The 19,476-nt window shown below is 47.9% G+C and overlaps 1 protein-coding gene across 2 annotated transcripts in view; it reads right to left on the reverse strand.

Annotated features, from left to right (window-relative positions):
* Positions 1 to 19,422, reverse strand: part of ARL3 (ARF like GTPase 3) — a 33,317-nt gene extending 13,895 nt beyond the window's left edge. Inside the window, exons 1-5 of one of the 2 annotated variants that reach the window (XM_074590286.1) lie at positions 19,311 to 19,416; positions 9,728 to 9,871; positions 8,467 to 8,583; positions 3,889 to 3,939; positions 1,750 to 1,935 (exon numbers count right to left, since the gene is read on the reverse strand). In XM_074590286.1, coding sequence (XP_074446387.1) covers positions 1,750 to 1,935; positions 3,889 to 3,939; positions 8,467 to 8,583; positions 9,728 to 9,871; positions 19,311 to 19,313 — 501 coding nt within the window. In that variant the 5' untranslated portion in view covers positions 19,314 to 19,416. Of the gene's footprint in view, positions 1 to 1,749; positions 1,936 to 3,888; positions 3,940 to 8,466; positions 8,584 to 9,727; positions 9,872 to 19,310 lie in introns of both variants that reach the window. The other variant, XM_074590287.1, reaches the window with a different exon arrangement.
* Positions 19,423 to 19,476: the final 54 nt, after the last annotated feature.

The raw sequence follows: 19,476 nt of genomic DNA on the forward strand, positions 1-19,476 counted from the left end.
AACCAACTGATACCCTTGGACTCCACAATATCCCGTACCAATGAGATCCACAATTTAATTATGCAACTGACAAAGAAACACTTATTTTTAAGCTGTTGTCTCATTATTTCATTAGGAATGCCCTTCCTCTAGCAATATGAAAAACAACATACAGTCTATCTGACATTTTTATACCTTATTTTATAAATCCTGAAGATGTTCCCACTCTCTGTCCTACCTTCCAAGCTGCAATACCTGATCTACTTATTATCCCTGTGTACTGATGCCACTCTGTGCTACTGATCATTCTCACCAGAGGATTTTCAAATCTCTCCTAATTCTGAGCAGATATATGGACATTATTTTTTCTGATGAGGGTAGTTAAGTACTAGAAGAGGTTACCTAGAGAGGCTGTGGAATCTCCATGGCTGGAGATATTTATAACTTGACTGGACAAGGCCCTCAGCAACTGCCTCTAGACTCATAGTTATCCCTGCTTTAAACATGAGGTTGGTCTAAAGATCTCCTGAAGACCCTTCAGCCTAATTTTTTGTTGGACTCTGTGATTCTGCTACTACTAAAATCTTTTTAGATGGGGCAGAGGCAGAAATAAATGTCATGTTCAAGGTACGGTATAGGCCCACCATGCCTTTATCTTGCTACAAAAGAAATGTTTTCTGGAATGTTTCTTGTTTGCTTTCCGATCATTCTCTAGCTTTTGATTTTCCTCTCTGGCCTTTGATGAGCAGTAACCTGCTGTTCCCAACGATCTGCTTCTGAGTAATGGCAGTTAATTTTGAGTCCATCATTACATGAGTATAGTTAGGGTTGTTGTTCCTCATGTGCATTATTTTGCACTTGTCAACACTGAATTTCATCTGCCATTTTACTGCCCACTCAGTACTGCGGGCTGCTTGTGCGACTCTTCATACTCAGCTTGAGATCTGACTATCCTGAACAGCTCTGCAGTATCTGCAAATAAGGTTTTACTGAATCTGCAATGAAGATAAATGTCTTCACCATTCTGTTTCTTTAAATACCAGTGAAGGGAGTACTCCTGACTGCTCAGATTGTGAGCACTGCAAATATTTCATTAATTCAGGAAAGCCTAAGAGTGAAATAAACAAACCTAGGTCGCATTTACATTACAAAGAGCTACTATACTGCAGGAAGTGGCTACAGCACAGAAGCCCCAGACACAGCTATTACAGTTCAGCACAGGAACACAGCTCAGCGCCCTCAGTGGGTTTTTGCTGCCCCACATGCTGCCATTAGAAGTGGTCTTTGCCCTGTGTGCAACTCTTGTGTTTCTTTGGATCAGAAAAAATTGATCGGTTTCTCTCTGGTGCCTGGGTTGAGTAAAATGCCAAACAAGATTAGTAGCAAAGCTAAATCAGATTTCTAAAGTGCACACTTGTAACAGTCAAAGGGGTTAATAGTAAAAGACGATTTGTTTTGTGAAAATTATTAACTTGACAGCAGTCTCTTTAAAATAAATCATTGTCTTCATGTGGCCCAGCCAAGGGGTCCTGGGTGGAGAAGCAATCGCTCTCCCCTTTCCTGGGGATGGAGAGATCTCAAGAGCCCACAGCTCCCCCTTCCCTTTGCACAGGCAACGAGACACATGCCCCCCGCGTTCTGCGCTGCAAGGGCTCGGCTGTGCTGACCCCCTTTTGCGAGGAAGCCGGTCCAGCCCCACCCTGCAGATCAACAGCCAACAATCTCTTACAGATGGCCTGCTGGCACAGCAAGCCTTCTCCAGAGCCTCACCTGTACTCCCTCTCCTGAAAGAGCTGAACAGGACTGGATCTGCCACACTCTGTCCCGGATTGTGTGTAGGTTCAGTCCCTCGGCAATCTCCGAAGCAGGGGCAGCCGTCAGCAAATCCTGCTTGTTAGCGAATATGAGCACGGGGACTCCACTAAGCTTTTCTTCATCCAAAAGCTCAGCCAGCTCCTATATCATTTACAAGGGAGTGGGTTGGGGGGAAGATGGAGAGAGGGAAGGGAAGAAAACCTTCAACCACCAGTGGTTGTCTCTAATTAGAAATATATTTAGGGCAAATACGGGAAGAGTGTTCCAGTGAAACCTAGATCTTATTATAAGAGAGCAAAAATGTATACAATCATCTCTGCCCAAGGTTCAAAAGCTATTTCTTCCAATTACAGGTTACAAAAATCTTCATCTTGGTCTGAAATTAGCAGTTGCCTTAAAGGGTACAACTCTGTGTTTTACCAGTCCCTGCTCCCAGGAGACCAAAACTGATGAAACAGCAAAAAACATGTAGATCGGCAGAATGAGGAATCTGTCTTAAGTTATTGCCTGACTGGCATTTGTACCTGAGCAGCTGGTGACACCAGTCCTGATATCCTTGCTAATAATGAGTTTCAGGGGTTTGTTCCAAGTTTTATACACTGCAATTTGAGCGGGAGAGGACTTTTTTTCCCCCCCCAGAAATGAAAATCTCCCTCTCACAAGAAAGTGCTGATGCTTTTGAAGGCATTGGCTAGCTGAAGACAAGCTAGATCAGCTCTACTAGCTGGATTTGAGCTCCATATGCACAGCACACGTTGGGTGGCATCTTGAGAAATGGGTTTGTTCATTCAAAACTGGGTGACTCAAAGAGGTTCTTTTAATAGCTCAAATCTGAATCTGCAGTGGATCAACGATGGCTGAAATACTTCATGTCTAGGGTTGTGCAATGGCCTCATGTGAAACAAGCACACAGTCTCAAATCACTTCCCGACGTGAACATACGACAAACCCAGCAGAACTTGAACCTGTAGGGACTGCTGGCTTTGCAGATAGATGAGTACATGAGATTTCTGTGGGCTCCTTGTTTAGCTGGAAAGGTCTCATGCTCTCAGATACAATCCTAACATCTTTCATCCTCTGGCTAGAAACTTTTGGATTAGACTGCAGTCGGGGAGATGCTAAACTGCAGCGGAAATCTGACTCCATCCCCCCAAAAGCAATGTTTGGTTTGGAAACCAGGACGAGAGAATGGAGTTATAAACAGAGTTGGCTGGGAATTTTTCAACAAAATAGGTCTTTCATCTGACACGGCTGATTTATTGAAACCAAAAGTGTTTGTGGAAATATGAGGGGTCCAGGCTGACTCAGGCAAGTGCTCTAAGCTTCTACTTCCTCTCTCTCTCCCAATGAATATTTAATTAATGATATAAAATGAAATATCTCCAAGAGGGGAAAGATTCCCCCCACCCCCAGAACAACCAGCAGTTCTGCTGTTAGGGTGTGTCCATAATACTCAAGAAGTAAAAGATCAAGCGGCTTCTTCAAATCAGGCAGAACGGAGGGCTTTAAACTAAATCTTCCTTTAAACTAAATCTGGGGGGTAAATCTGTTGCTAGCTATTTTGGGACACTGTCACTTTCTGAATTTTACAAAAGAAAATTCAAAAGTCCTATTTTTGCTCCATCCTGAAATACAAAACGTTACAAAACATCAAAACTTTGCAAAACGGAAATCTTATTTTCTGGGCAGTCCTAGTTACAAAGTTCTTAGTGTTTTTTTTTTTTTCAATTACATCCAAAAGACAATCAAGTCAATATGATTTCCATTTCAAGTTTGTAAATAAGAAAATAGGATTCCGCAGGGTCTTGGTTTGGCAGGGTTTAAAGGACTTAGAGAAGTTTTTGCTTTCAGTATTAGGCTCCATTTGCTATTATTGTATAACTTTAATGAAAACCGTTCTATTTAAACGGAATTAGGCTACCTATTTTCCTTGTTTCACATCTACCAAAATAATCTGCATTGATGTTGAAAGGCAAGTCTCTTGAAATGCAAATTTCCCTCATAAACAACAAAATCATTTTCCTAACTTTTGTGAGCAAGGGGCACTCAGAAGCACTGAGTTACTTCAAAGGAAGCTGGGCATAAGTAACTTACCTGACCCGTTTCTTCAAACCTCTTCCTATCTGCACTGTCAATGACATAGATCTGAAAAAGAAATGAGAAGTTACTCTTCCCAGAAGACACTTTTCCACAGTATCATGTTCTTAAGTGAGCTGAGCCTAATAATTATGCTTTTGGGCACAAAGATCCATGGTACTATTTATAGCAAATGTTGACAAAACTTCATGACGTTCCAAAAGGAGACGAACCACCTCTTTTAAAGCTGGGAGGTGGACAACCACGTGGGTAGGATCAGAAAGGAGCTGGGGGCAGTACTGGGGTTGCTCTCACCATCTTCCCAGCGTCCGTTATCTGAAGAGAACAGGAGACTGCCTGCTGTCTTTTCAAATGACCGGCTTACAAGCTGAAGCTGAGCACAGGAGGGCAAAACCTGGGGAGCCAGACATGGTCTTTCATCCTAGCAAACAGCGTACAAGCACTGCAGTGGTGTGACTATGCCATGCTGCCCTCTAGCAGGACGCATCACCTCCTCAAAGAGCCACCAAGGCACACAATGGCACTCAGGGGACAGACTGGGGACATTGAGTTCCTCTCCATCAGAAAATCCTACTGTAACCTCCTGGAGCAGGTGGTTGGGGAGGAGGGCTGGATCCAGCCTGTGAGACCCTTATCTTCAGCTGTCAGCTTGTCCACCAGGATGAAGGAGAAGACAGGGAGCAGCTGGCTCACAAAGACTGACAGCAGAGGCCTGCCACCCTCTCAGGGCTAGGCACCACGTCTCACAGTCCACAAGGAGGTCCCAACCAGACACCTGTCTCTTGGATGGAGAAGGACGGATCCCCTGGCCTGCAGAATCCCCTGCCTTGAGAGGGGGTCTCCACCCTCTCCAAGCAGCATGGCACGTGCTGATTTCTTGCTGTAAATGCAAACAAACCTTCTCAGTGAAGGCAGATGTAGGCCGGCACAGGCTAAAAGGCTCCTCAAAGGTCCCCCTAAAGATGTAATTGGCAAGTCCAGCCACCCTCCTTCCCCCTAGCAATGCTACTGAAGTTCAGAGCACACAAATATCAAGCTACATCTAAAGAAATGGGGAGCCTCAGTATAACACTTAAGCAAGAATACCTTAGTATCCCTTTTTCATTACTTGGTACAGGAAGGTTTTTGAAGGAGAAGGGTGCTGGGACAGCAGACAGGGACAGCACTGGTGACAAACACTGAGCATTTTGCTTCCAGTCCCTGCCATTCCTCATCAGCAGTGATTGAAGCTGCTAGCATGTCATCTGCACGCTCTTTGGTGGCTTACAGGGAGCAAGTGTCAGCCTGGTTTTCAGGGAATAGATGAGCACAGCACCCCGCCATCAAGATAAATGGCATCCTTGCAGGCAGTCTCAGCATAAGACTCCACGCTTCCAGGATAATTTTGACCAAATAGTAGGGGGAGGGAAGATCTCTAGCAGCAATATCCATTAAACTGTAGGCACTCCCTTAATGAGCAGTGTTAGAGTTGTTTGAAATGGGACCAAACACGCAGCAGGAGACTCTGTATGCCAGGCCTGAGGAGGTAACCCAGCAACCTCCCAGATGTCTTTGCTGATCACTTGGGGTCTGCAGTCCTCCCGGGGCCAGGCTGATGCACACTGACAAGAAGCTGGGGGACATGTGGCAGGGCTGGACGCAGCTGCGTGGGGACACGTCAGCAGTGCACGCACTTGGTGCCATGTGATGGGGAAAGGCCCGTGGGCACGGCATGACACACAGCGTCTCCCCATAATGTGATCCCAAGCATGTACACCAATACTGTATCAGCTACGCCTGTCCTCTCTGCCCCTCCCAGGCATCCGCCCCTGTGCATCCCATTTCGGGTAGGAAATACAGACCAGAAGAAAAGAAGGAGATGAAGGGCTGGCAGTTATGCTCTGGGGTGAGACTGGACTGTCATCTGTCCTTCAGGACATCTCAGGGGAAGCTCAGCAACACATGACGGCAACAGTCAAATGGTACTTCTCAACTGAAAGGCGGCACCGCCCATATTACGGTGCTTCTCTAACTGGCAAGGAAGAGCTCCAAGTCCCAACCAGCCAGGCTTTCTCCTGCACCACTCCGTTCCTTGCTAGGGAGCTATTTTGCAAGATGAGATTGGAGACAACAGCGCTCAGGGCAAGAGCCACAAAAGCACAGCACAGAGAAGGTAAAGTATGTGCAGAGTGCCTACTTCCAAACCAGAAAGCACTGTGCCAAATAGCTGCAGGTGCCTGTCTGAATATGCAATCAGCCAGATATCCACACCTTATTTGCCTGGGTTAAGCTTCCAAATATCACAGGTGTGTGATGCAAGACCAAGCTCTCATTCAAAGGCACCTGCATGGATTTGAATTTGCAATCATTTCCTGCTTTTTAATACCCTTTAGAGGGTCCTTTCTGCTTTGTGCAATATAGTTTAGGAGAAGACAGGAGCAGGGGGTCCTGGGAAATGTAGCATATCTCATCTCCACCTTCCTTCTATGGCCAGGGCCATACAAGAGCCTGTTTCTGTCTGTGGTGCTTGGTAGCACAATTTGCCAGTTTGAACAGCCATTGAGTATACCACATTGGAGAAATGGAGCTTGAGAAAGAAGTTTCCTGTAAAGCTGGGTGCCTCCTTTGAGCAACAGGCCAAAACAAAACCTGGAGTAAGTAGGTTGGGCAGAAATTGCAAGTGGTGGGACTGGATGAAGAAATAACCTGAGGAATAATACAGAGGCACAACTTGCACCAGGTTAGTCAGAGGGTAAAATTACTGGCTAAAATGGGGGTGAGGGCTGGCAGAAGAGAGAGAAGGTCATCCGCATATACTTGATCCTAGTTTTGGTGTATACGGACATAATGAAGCACTGCACTAATATGCCCACAGCTCCCAGCCTGGGACTCGGAGTCAGCACGGAGTGCAGGCAGAGGAGCTCATGTCCATGTATGTACAAGTTATTCCCTCTGAATTCACACTGCCGCTTCCCCCAAACTGATTCTGCTTCTATCTACACATTTTCTTACTCTTACGAAAATAAAGGTTTTCCCTGTACATTGCTTTAACTGGGGTGGGAGGAGGGCAGGAAAAACAACTACTTTCATCTCCTTCAGTCTTCAAATTCACCTTTATTTCTGCACCTCCCATGCAGCACACTGGGAAGGGGGGAAGCCCACAGGCCAGTGTAGCTCATTGCCTTTGCCAGCAGTGTCTTCCAGATATTGTTCTGCCGTTGCACAGTCTCTGCAGCCTGAGCACCTGCCACAGCAGACAAAGATCCCCTAGCTGCTGCTTTGCAGAGTGTTGACTTTGATCTGCACAGCTACTGCTTCCCCATCACACACAGCTGCAGAGCGTGGACTCAATGGGCACAGTCACCTCACAGCCATGCCACGTCCCCGTTCTTGATGGCCACAGAAGCGCACGTGAAGCGTGTCCTGCTAGGTTCTCAAATCCAGATCTTTCCCCTAGGAAGATGTCACCATTACTCTTTGCAAAAGCAACCAGCTGGATTTATGCTGCGGTGGATGCCCTCAAACATCAGATTCCAAATTAAGGCTGAAAAAAAAGAGATCACTGACGGTTTATTAGCACCATTTAAATACAGCTTCCTTTGGACAATGTTTTCTAAACCTGCAGGTGCAGCCAGGCCCTTCAGGACCCTGACGTGAGCCTTGGAGTAGAGAGTCCCATTCCTTGTTGCACTGATCCTTCTGTGGAAGTGCACTGAAGCTCCTGACACACTAGTGAGTATGTGTGTGTGACAGGAGGGAGGAAGGGCATCTTAGAGACAGCTTCCCACTTTCCCATGGGAGCCCTGCAGACCTTGCTTAGAATAGCCTTTTCTCTGTTCCCACGGGCAACGTTGCTTGGGGTGGGGAGAGGTCTGGAGCCCCCAGCCTGCCTTCATCCTGGCACACGTGGCTGCATGTTAGAGGTGATCTTTGAAACTAGTCAGGACATCACTTGGAGGGTCCCAGGGTAATGTGGTCTGGCACGGAAACACAAAGGTCCCGCACTGTAAATATAACTGTAGTCATCTGTAGCTAATTGTAAGGTAACAGCTAGGTTGTCGAAAACATTAAAGGACAGTCTTATGATTAGAGGATCAAAAGAAAAAACAAGGGGTCTCTCTGTGTCCCTCAGCCAGAAGCTTTCCTATCTAACATAGCATTTAATTCTGCTGTGCCTCAGTTTCCCCAACTAGAAAACAAAGGCAGCATACTGGCCTACCTCTACACATGAAGCTTAAGTCACTAATGCCCATGACAGGCCTTCAGAGTCTCCAGTGAAAGGAGCTATAGATGGGTAAACGGCAAGTTAGTAACGTTCTTTCATTTGAAGGAGACTGAGATGAGAGGAAAGGAACTGGCTATAACTAGCACTATCCTGTGAAAGTAAAAACATACAACTGAATGATTTCTCCAAACATCACTGTATTTTTCTTACTGCACCCAACCAATCTTGCCATTTCACTCAGAATAACTCCTGTTACAATGGCAATGGTGTTGCTGAGGACTGGGACATTACATTACTTGTTCCTGAATTTCTGGCTGAGACCTTGGAAAGCCATTGCATGAACACAGCATTCAAGTGCAGCCAATACTCACAAGGATATCAGTGTTTTCAAAATAGTTCCTCCAGTACGGCCTGATCTTCCTCTGGCCACCTATGTCCCATACATTCAGCTTGAAGCCTTGAGACTGTACACTTTTGATGTTAAAGCCCTGGAAAAAGCAGAAACAAAACCATATAGAGCATAAACCTGAATGGCTGGAGCACATTCATAGGCAGACATTAACACCTTATATATCCCATGCCTGCAACGTGCAGCAAGATGGGCTGGGCAGCCAGAAAGATGGATCAGCTGTGGGAGAGGCGCTGGCGAAAGTGAACACAGCCACCAAACCATCAGTTTGCCAGTGCTCTTGGATCAAGGGGTTGACACTGTTATGGCTACGGAGACACATGATGCAGTTAGTACCCTGGGAGGGCTCAGCAGGGTGGGTGCAGGAAGAGGTGGGAGAGCTGCAGATAAGGAGAAAACAAGGGCGCTGTGAGAAGCAGGACTGAGCCTGTGAAAGCTGAGTAGAGTCCCAGCTAACATGAAGCCAGAGGTCTCAGCTCAATTCGACACGACACAGCTAATGCTGGGCTTAAAAGAGCAACAGCTGCATGTCTGAAGGGTCCATTTCATCAATTAGAGCACCAATTGAAAGGGCATTCAAGTAGAAAAACAGGATGTGGCGTGGGCTGGCAATGTGCTGCCACACAACCCAGGGGACTGGGGCTTAGAATTGGGGTGTCGAGGCTGGGAGCTTTGGGAGGCAGCTACGGGGTGGGGGGAAGCATCTCCCATAGCTCTCTAGCAACCTCCTCTGGTCAACACAGGAGCAATGCTGCAGTGCTTCTGATGGGAGACATCCCTCTCCCCAACCCTGAGGCTCAAAGAAAGGGGACCACAGTCGTCTGAGAGGGAGTGCTGGAATACGCAGGACCCTTGCAGTTGGCTGGGTGAAAGATGCAAGGAGATAAGGGCTTGCCCAGTGCTGCAGCATCCCCCTGTACACGTCCCCTGTTTGGCAAGGACAACAGGAACAGAGTCACATCCATGCAACCCCAGCATGACCCAAAAGCCTTCCGCAGAACTTCTTGTCACTCATCCACTTTTGCACGACCTGACAGATCTGGCCTCTTGCTCTCTGGCTCCTTCAGGAAGCCTCCTCTTATGCAGAAAACACACAAACTTAATGATGCACCAGGCTCCATTTGCTCTCCCTTTTACTGAAATACTCCGCTGAATCATTAGTGCTTTGTATAAGGCAGGTGGGACCACAAGAACTGCCTTGGGCAGGGAAAGGCCTTCCTCACCTGTGTTGGCGTGATGTGGCTGATGTCCTCAGATGCCAACTGTTTCAGGAGTGTGGTCTTCCCTGCATTATCCAGTCCCAAGAGGAGGATTCTCACCTCCTGGTCTGGGGCACTTTTCAGTTTACGGAGGATTGACAGTAAACCCTAAATCCGCAAGAAAGATCATAGCTGTTAATCCCCCCCCCGACTCTCTCCCCCCACCATGCCATGCCCTCTTCCCTTGAAATCAGTTCTGTATGGCAGTGGATCCCAGGACACCTTGAACCCCTTCCTGCAGTCCCTATTCCCATTACCTTTTCTACTCCTCAGCCCTATTTTCCTTCATCTCGGAGAGTACCGATGGTCTCATACAGCACAAATGTCACTCAGTGGGGTGCACCACTGGCTGCATTGCTCTTGTCACACAGCTGTCTGGCATTCTCTGTGTCAGGAAGACAGTGCCTACGCATATCATGTGTAGGAGCTGCAAACCAAGTTCTTGCGAGCTCTTCATTATCTTCATCAGAGGGAAAACCCCATTAATTTAATCTCCTTCCTAGTTAACTGCAGGTTACTATGTACCTGACATCAGTTCTTTTCATAGTAACTCCCTGATCATCTCAAACCCCGTTTATCTGTCTAAAACATGCTGGACCCATGGGGCACGTGCAGTTCTGATTCTCAGGATGTAGCACTTAACAACTGTCTCAGATCACCACACATCCTCGCTAAGAAAAGCACAGTGGATTTCAGTCATTAGCCAGGCTCAGCTCTCTGAGCTGACAGTATCACTCAGGATTAGGAAACAGAATATGCAGGTCATCTCATTTACAACCACGCACGTTACAGCAGCACACCCAAGCTTTTGTCAGTGCCATCGCTCAGAGACCTGCACCTCTCTAAAATGTCTGGAAAAACATTCCGGATCCTGGCACGTAACCGAGAGATGCAAATCGCCCCACTTCACCTGCCTCTCACTGCCCAGCCGTCCCCACAGGACAGGGGCAGTAGCAGCCGAGGGCAGAGGAGTGGGCTGCAAGTCCAGGACTGTCTGGGTATCCTTGGCCACGCTGACGTGCTGCTCTGCACCCCCTGCTTGGTAGGGACTGCTCCTCAGAGCCTGAGCAGCACACACCACACTGAGACCCAGCCTGGGGACACAGATGCTCTTGCAACTAATTTGCCTGAACAAATCTGGGGCAGGAATACACCTACAGCCCTTTCTGGAGCCCTCAGGAATCCTGCCCGGTCTCTCACAAACAATTCCCATGTTGAAGACTCAGAGCCACGAGCAAAGTTCAAATACCAGCACAAACCTGGGCCCATGGGGCCCCGTCTCTCAAGCTTTTTTGTTCTCCCATTTGCAAAATGGAGACAAAGCTTCTCGTCAACCTGCAAGGGTGAATCAGTTAAATGTCATGAAGTGCTTTGTTGCTATGAGGAACTACACCCTCTAAATATTCCTGCTGGGAGCCAAGGACTATTTGAGCCGTGAAGGTTGCTCCCAATCCCCTCCAGATCACGGCAATCAGAAACCTGTCCTCAAGATAAAGAGCTGCAGGATGTGGTACAACTGTCATCGCTGCAACGTGTCCCCCCGGCTGTAGCAGTGCCCTTCTGCTGACTCCTGGAGAACCCCACCTCAGCCATTTGGAAACTAGGGCTTTTGACTGCTCATCACACCACTCCAAGGTGGGGAGTGTTTTGGAAAGGTCGCGATACCAAAGTTTTCAATAACGCAGGATGAAAACACACTGAGATTTGAATGCATGCACGTGAGATTCCATCCACCCCTCTAAGCATTTTCGATTTGCAAGTAATTTATCAATTTTCCATTTAATTACCACACACAGCTCAAAATACATGCACAACGCGTAAGAAACAGGCAGAAGAGAAGGAACTTAGTAAAACTGGGTTTGAAGATTATCTGTAGAAAGTTGCAGGATTGTCACTGTTGCTGTGCTTTTAAAAACCACTGTGGAAAGCCGAGGTTCACAAATTCAGAGCTCGCGCAAGGAACAGCAAAACTGCAGTCTTACAGCCCAATATGCCGGCTTAGGGTATCACCTATTTCATAAACAGGCTGGTAAAAAAAATGGGAATCCAGGCCCTACTGAAGAGCTGTTAATCAGGAATGGGGTCTGCTTGGTAGCGGGTGCCATGCCTGCACGGTGCAGGCACAGTAAATCCCCCAACTGCTTTTAGTGGAAGCGTGCAGGCCTGTAACGTCACGTGCTGAGCCCTAGGGGCCAGATGCTCACAGCTGGGTCTCGCCTGTGGGCCCGTAGCTAATGAATTTGAAGGGCTGTGTTCAGTGCAGCTGGTCGCTGCAAAGCCTCCCAACCCAACAGCTCATCCCCCCCGGCCACAGCGCCCAGCCCCTGTTCTGCTCCGATGACGGTCCGTACTTCCACACGTCTGAGGGAAGAAAAAAGGAACAGCCACAGAAATACCTCTCATGCTTACTTGTTTACATGTACGTCCTAAGTGCCCTTGACATCATTAAAAAACACAAGTTTTAACTGCATGAATAGCAACACACATTTTCTTTTCACCTGCAGTCAAATTTACAGTTGTGTTTGTTGGCTTGTAAATCCACGGATTTCAGCTCAGTGTGGACAGACCCCACAGGAGCAGGAACTCTAAAATTCACACATTCTCCCTCCTTTCCAGGGAAAAACTGAATTTCCCATTCTTATGGGCCTGACCCAAAGCCAACACACACCAGCCAAAGTACTACTGACGACTTCAGAGAGCTCTGAATCAGGCCCTATTATTTTAGTTTATTGCTCAGAGTTAAAAAAAGAAGCTGTTGAAATGCTAATCCTATTCACAGCACCACTTGCTAAGAGCAGAGCAGTGTATCCCAGAGCAGATCAGGATTAGGAGCCCTTTATATTTCAGAATTCAACTCCAAAATACTGAGCGCAAAGAAATGTATTACAAAGTATTGCTTATCTACCACGGAGCAATTCCCAGGGGTCGGGAAGAGGAACAGTTGTAAATGTTAATAGAGCTTCTCCCATTGTAGACGGATGCTATTTCTGGGCTAGTATGACAGCCTACGAGAAAACGATCAGCATCGTTCCATATTCTACTCAAGTGACACTGCTGCATGGCTGATCACAGGATTATCTGGGGTAGCCAATAGAAGAGAGGATATATATAGAAATAAAAGTATTCTCTAAGGTATAAAGTAAGCTGATTTAAAAGGCTGGAAGACAAGCAAGCCAACATAGAGAAGTGGACTTTATTTCAGTAGCTGCCAGCATAGGTTACATGGCCTGTACCTACAACTTAAATCAAGAGCCAAATAATAGTATTGGCTACTATGATTGTTACTATTTTGTAAATATTATTTAAAACTTGCACCCAGCATTCTCCCTCCAGTTAGTGAAGATTTAAGATTAAGGAAAGTCATACACAGATGGGTTTCTAACATTTTTAGTTTTTTTAGTTGGTCTTATGAGCACACTGGCTAGGAAGACAAAAAAGCATTTCCTGACAGCTTAGTAGACTGGAAAAAATAACTCGGCCTAGTTGCCTGTTGCATGCCACCACTATGTGGGACAAGCAGCCCTTACTGCACTCACACTGATGGATGAGCACTCCTCTGATCACAAAACCAATACTGAGACTAACTTGGGCTAACGAGGGTCAGAAAGCAAGCCCTTGTTATTGATGGGAAATGTCAGGTAGAAAGCCATGAAATGGGAAAATTTGGTGCAAAGAGGATGCTCAGAAGCAACAGGAGAGGAGCAGGCCTTTGAAGCGGGGCAGCAAACAAATGTCTCGAGGCTGGGACTTAACTCACAGCGAGGAGGGAGGATGCCTGGGATGCCCGCATGGCAGCCAGGCTAGTGGCACCCCACTCACTGGGGTGTCCAGGGTGAGGAGCAGGATAAGTTCTGAGCAGGACGGTGGAGATGTCAGCTGGCTGAGGAGCTGCAGAGACAACTCAGAGGAGTATAAGGGCAGCGTGTCATTTGCACAAAACTAAGCAGACTGCGGCATCTGTAACAGAGAAGGGAACTGCAGATGCTGTTCAGATAATGAACAGCACAGTGTGGCAGCGTGTGCAGCCTTTGCGAAGGGCAGCCGTACACAGCAACTCAAGGCTGGGCACTGTCAGCCAGCAACTGCTTCTTGGTCACCTCTGGGTTAAGCAAACTATGTTTTATATCAGATTGTCTTGTTTAAAAACATCTTTGTCCTTGATGGAGAGGGTTTTCTTTACAAGCACCATGAGGAGACAGACTGATGGGGTCAGCAATGAGGAGACTGCATTTTCCAGACAGTGAGTGGGGACATACAAAAAGGAAAAAAAGACTCCTGACAATTACTATGAAATCAGAGTGGGGCATTAAATTCAGAGATGCAACTAAATGGGCAAGAGCACTCATAAACACATCGAGCATGAAAGCAAAGCTAACCATCTTATTAGCATCCTTCAGAAAACAGGGATGTGTGGTTTTATGAAAGTATATCATTGCTAGGTTTAAAATACCCACTGAATTATCAAAGGACGTTCAGTTATAGCTGAATGCAGTAATCCCATTCTCTTAAAAAAATAAAATACAGACATACATAAAAATGCAGTGACATTTATAGTCCTAGCTAAGGGTTTTGTGGGTTTATTCAGCTTTAAATCCATGCTGTATATGGGTCTTTTGAACTAGTTGATGCATGTAACTACATCCTGTACCACAGAAGCCGCTGAAAGGAAGATTCACTTTATAGGCCAAAGCAAAAATTGGTTTGGGACAAACAGAGCATTGAGATAATCTGTTTAAATATTGTATCAGATTGGCAATATAAAGCCATAATGGAAAGAACAATTTCCCCTTGTACTGAGGGCTGGATACGTAGGGCATGGATAAAGCACAGCCCACAAGCCGCTGCAGAGCACAGTTGATTCCTATTAGGAAAGAGAAGTAAATGTATTCTGTTTAACTTTATTAGCCACAGAGCTCAGATAATGAATTTAAAATAAAACCACCCTCAGTCACCAGCAATTGCTTATCTACTAGATGTGGATATTTAGCTAGAATCAAATCAATTCACCGAGATGCAATACAGCCACAAAGCTCAGCACCTCAGCCTGCCGCTGCGACCATATCTCCCCCATCTCTACACCGCTGCATGGACGCCCTCTTCACCGCTGCTGCAACCACAAGTCACTTGTCTTCACCCTCAAGGCCCTTCCTAGCCAAGCACGCTTGCCATGGAGGTGATGGCTCCTGTCTCCCTGTGGCTTGTGATGCCAGCCCCAGCACTGCCGAGCTCGATTCTCAAACCTTTATGCCTTTCCTACAACCGTGGGAGAAACTTCACAAAATATCCATAAAACCACCCTGTGATTCTCCTGCTAATTCCTTCTCTGCCACACCTACAATTTTTGATGAGGTTTAGGGGCGGCGAACATGCCAAGTTCAAACATGTCTTGGGCTCTCCTTACTCGTATCACTCGGTTATCGCTCACCTCAGACAGACCGTATTTCCACAGTGTGGGGAACATCTCCATGTTCTGCCTGCACAGCATCTAGAGCAGCTCTGGCCCACAATTTACTTTTACTAAAGCAACACGGTAGCGGTTCACTGTTTTTAAAGAGTAAGTTAAAGATAGAGGGTGCACATTATGGTTTCAGAAAATCATGCAGGAGAAGCTAACATGGGGGAGGACGAGGGGCTTACTTGAGCCAAATATCCACTGCTGAAGGCAGGATACTTGAGGCTACATTTGTCGTCAGGGTGCAATCCTGTTCACACAGAGCTGGAGGAAGGGAGTCCTTCCTGACAACTGCACTGATTAGCTGGTGCCCTGAAGAATGACGTTTGATTACCTTTATCTTCGGCTGCAGAACTGCAAATGTCACTAATGGTCATAAAATCACCCAGTCTTTTTCAAAATACAACCGAAGTAAATTAATCTATTGAGCACAGTTTATTCAATACTTCTTATTCTGGCAAAACTCCCAAAAAATCATTTGCTTGCTGCATGTCTCCACCATATGGTGTCATTCAATGCAGACTTTCTTTCCTGCATTGAAATCCAAAATTTAATGGAGTCGAGTCACCTACAGAGTTTTTCCAGCTCAAAGCTACTAACACAGTTTTCTGCCAAAGAGGTCGCAAAGCACTTTCTGTTTTGGTATATTATATTAACCAATACCAGCATGAATCCTCCTTTCATAATTAAAATCAAACTTCTCTGGTTTTAGCAAGTTTGAAGGAAGTGTTATGCCCTGTGCAGAGAAGATATGATGCCCAGCACTGGACAATGTCAGCAGTCTTTGGTTTCAGAACTTGAAAGTCTTGGCCAATTGCTGGTATACTGTCCTATCTGCAGGTAGTTTCTCATATCAACGTCTCAGCAATCAGTAAAATAAACCAAAAACATGACATGGAACTGTACTGGGAAACTAAAGCAGCAAGGCACTATTAAAGCTCTTGAAAGCTTTTTGCCTTTTTTTAAACAGGGACGTTTCAGACAACGAGGGACAAAAGAAAGAAATTCTGGATATGAGGTACAGCTACAGCAGGCAACACATAGATGCTGGTTTTGCTAGAAACATGAGCTCAAGATCAGGAGAAAGTTGCCTGACCACACATTTAGCTATGCTGGTATTTCATCCTCTCCACCAGATCTGCCTACTGTCAGCTAGATACTCCATGACTCAGTTTCTTCAACTGCAAAGCAGGGCCACGCTTTGACGACCCTGGTTTTGACACAATGATGTCATCTTCTATCAATGGTTTTAGAAAAACACTGGCCATCCTCGGCTCTCGCCATCTATCAATAACATACTATCTCACTTGGTAAAGACTGTTATTACAGTGACAGGGAAGCCACAAGCTCTGCCTCACACAGCATTTCCTAAACTTTGGAAAGCTGCGTATCCTTTCATGTAGCAGCCTCCCTTCGCCCTTGCTGTGCGCCCACCACAGATGCTGCTTAACGGCGCCAAAGACTTCAGTGCTACACATCCCTCATGCTATGCAGTTTTATAGCTCATCTTTCCCTCCGTGCTCCACCTATGACCTTCCACCACCCCTGCCCCACAGCTGTGAGAAATGCTGGTATGCTCTGCAGAAGGAGACACTTCCCCTCTGTACTTACTCACTTGGATGAACACTGAAATAATTTAAACATCAGCATTAACCCTTTTATCACTGGAGCAAGCAGTCGTTGAAGGGGGTTTAAGCACTTCCCAATGCAATCAAGACATGCCAGAAATACGCTCATGGGCAGCTACCATGGCTCAGATGACAAGCAGTAAATTGTTACATCAGGCTGTGTGGATCATTTCTGACTGCTGACCCACACCTCCAGGCTGCCATAGCTGCTTGGGATGTATTTGCTGGTGTTTCAGAGAGTTTCTACCACTAAGGATTATTCTGTTTTAGCAAGAGTTGAGTATCTAGAGAGACAGTACAGAGCTCTGCAGTCCTCTGCCCAGCCCAGCCAGTCCACCAGGCACCCCAAAGCGCCACCCACCCTGCCTGAGAGGCTGCAATTCAAAAAACAACTCCCAGAAATGGAAAATAGACAGAGAGGCAGTAAAATGTTGTATCAAATAACACGAACACTGGAAAACACCCAGTCCGCCCTCTCCACACACAAAGCGCTCGGATAACAGCAGCCAGATCCCAGACTACACCAGCTTATCAGGACATCACAAGGCACAAGAGCAGATTTGGCTAGCAGCAGCTGCAGGCCAAATGTGTCCCACAAAGCACTGCACTGCTGGAGGCAGCTGCCCTCATCTTTACAGCAGATGTCCATCCTGTGATGGCTTCGGTGTCTGGTGTGACATGCTCCATCATCAACTGATCTAAAATAGAGCAGATCCCACAGACCTTATCTCAGTCTCTCTCCCTGTGGCCCAGCAGGTGGGGACGCAGCCAGAACTAATCCAGTGAAGAGGAGGAGCTGCCTTTGCTGCTCTCACTTATGCCTCCTCCCGTGCTGTCCACTTGCATGAATCCAGCTTGTGCCCAGAGGGCTCCTGGACAAAACATGGCTTCGCCCTTGAGGAAGCTCTTTCCCCATTGCTATTTCCTTCTGCCTGTGCTCTCTCCACACACTTCATCCTCAGTCGTGGCTCCCCCACCTACCACAGCTCTCTCTTACCACTCCTCACCCAGCAGCCCCAACCTTTCCTTCCAGTCCTTGCACCCCACTTGTCCCACCCCAACTACTCCGACATCTAAACCCAGGTTGTTTCCAACACCCGATTCCATCACCCAACCTTACTCCAACCTAGATTCAGACTGCACTATACACTTACCACCCCACCAGCCTCCCAGTATAGCCCTCCACCCTAACCAAATCCTTCACTGCATTCAAGACCCCAGTTCCTCCTGTTGGTCCACATTGCTCCCTCGCAAACAATTCATTTCTCCCCTTGAAAATTTCTTTCCTCCCTGAGTCCTCTCTTTCATCAGCATCAAAACTTCAATTCCAGCCCTTCCCACAGTGTATTCTTATCTCTTCTTTTCAGCCCAGACTGTCCCTCATTTCCCCAGCCCCTGGCAGAAACGTCCAGAGCACACAACATCCCAGCAAACTATTCTAGCCAGCCAATGTTGACTGGGTTTTCCCAGTGACTCACCAGACTGTTCATCCCACCCAACTGGCAGATTTTTTTCAGCCCCTGAGCGCTACGTCTCAGTCCTGTCCATCCCTGAACACCCAATCCCTTCATCCAGGCTTTCTCTGCCATGACTGAACTCCTCTTCTAAGGCTGTTTATCAACAACCAGCCCTTCCATCTCACCAAGGTCTCCTATAGCTCCCTCAACTCCTGTGGCCAGGATCCAAGCCCCAGGATGGCCCTGTCCTATCTTTCCTAGATTTTCCAGTGTCGTTTTGTAACTGCAGATGCTCTCAGACTCTCCACAGTCAAACCCTGAACACTGTCCTCCATCCTCGCCAGGCTCCTCCATTGCTCCTTCCCTCTTCAGGTAAAGTGGGCCGCTGCCATCCTGCTCCCCAGCCCTCTTGAGCACTCATTGCTCCATCGTGCCTTCCACACCTTGACAGAATCAACTCCAGGCAGGCTAACCCCATCTCAACTAAGTCAGTCCCCCATAGCATCCTCCAGCCTCCCAGCCCCTGCCAGGACCCGACTCAACCCCCTTCTCCAATCCCCATAGCCTCCAGCCCCAGCCAGGGTCTCCTGTAGCTGGAGGCGCCAGATTTACACTGCACCCAGCCCCAGCAGCATCCCTTGGGCTGGGTGCCCCAGCCCACACGGACCCAGGCCCCCGTGCCTGACTAGATGCCCCTGCCCTGCCAAGACCCCGGTGCCCCAGGCCCCCGCGCTCCCCCCGGCTGGGCACCCGGTGATCCCAGGCCTGCCAGACCCCTAGAGGTGGGTGTCGCCAACCCTCACGGTCCCAGCCCTGCCAGAGCGCCTGCTGCGAACCCCGGCCGGGCAGGCCGGCCCCACGGCCCGGGGCCCGCCAGGCCCCCGGGCGGGTGTCCCCGGACCCGATTACCCGTAGCTCCCCTGCGGGGGGCGCCCCCAGCCTCATGCCTGCCGGGCCCGGGCCCCCGCTGCCTGCCGGGCCCGGGCCCCGCCGCCCCCCGCCCCACTCACCATCCTCTACGCGGCTCCGGGGTTACCATGGGCAACTGCGTCACACACACGCCGCCGCTACGTACGGCGTCAGCGCTTCCCGCCGTACGTACGGAACGTGCCGACGGCAGGCGGGAGGGGCGGAGCCAGCTGCGGGGCGTGGGGGGGAGGAGGGGGGGCGGTGCTG

This window comes from Larus michahellis, chromosome 6 (genome assembly GCF_964199755.1).
Source record: "Larus michahellis chromosome 6, bLarMic1.1, whole genome shotgun sequence".
Taxonomy (NCBI): Eukaryota; Metazoa; Chordata; class Aves; order Charadriiformes; family Laridae; genus Larus; species Larus michahellis.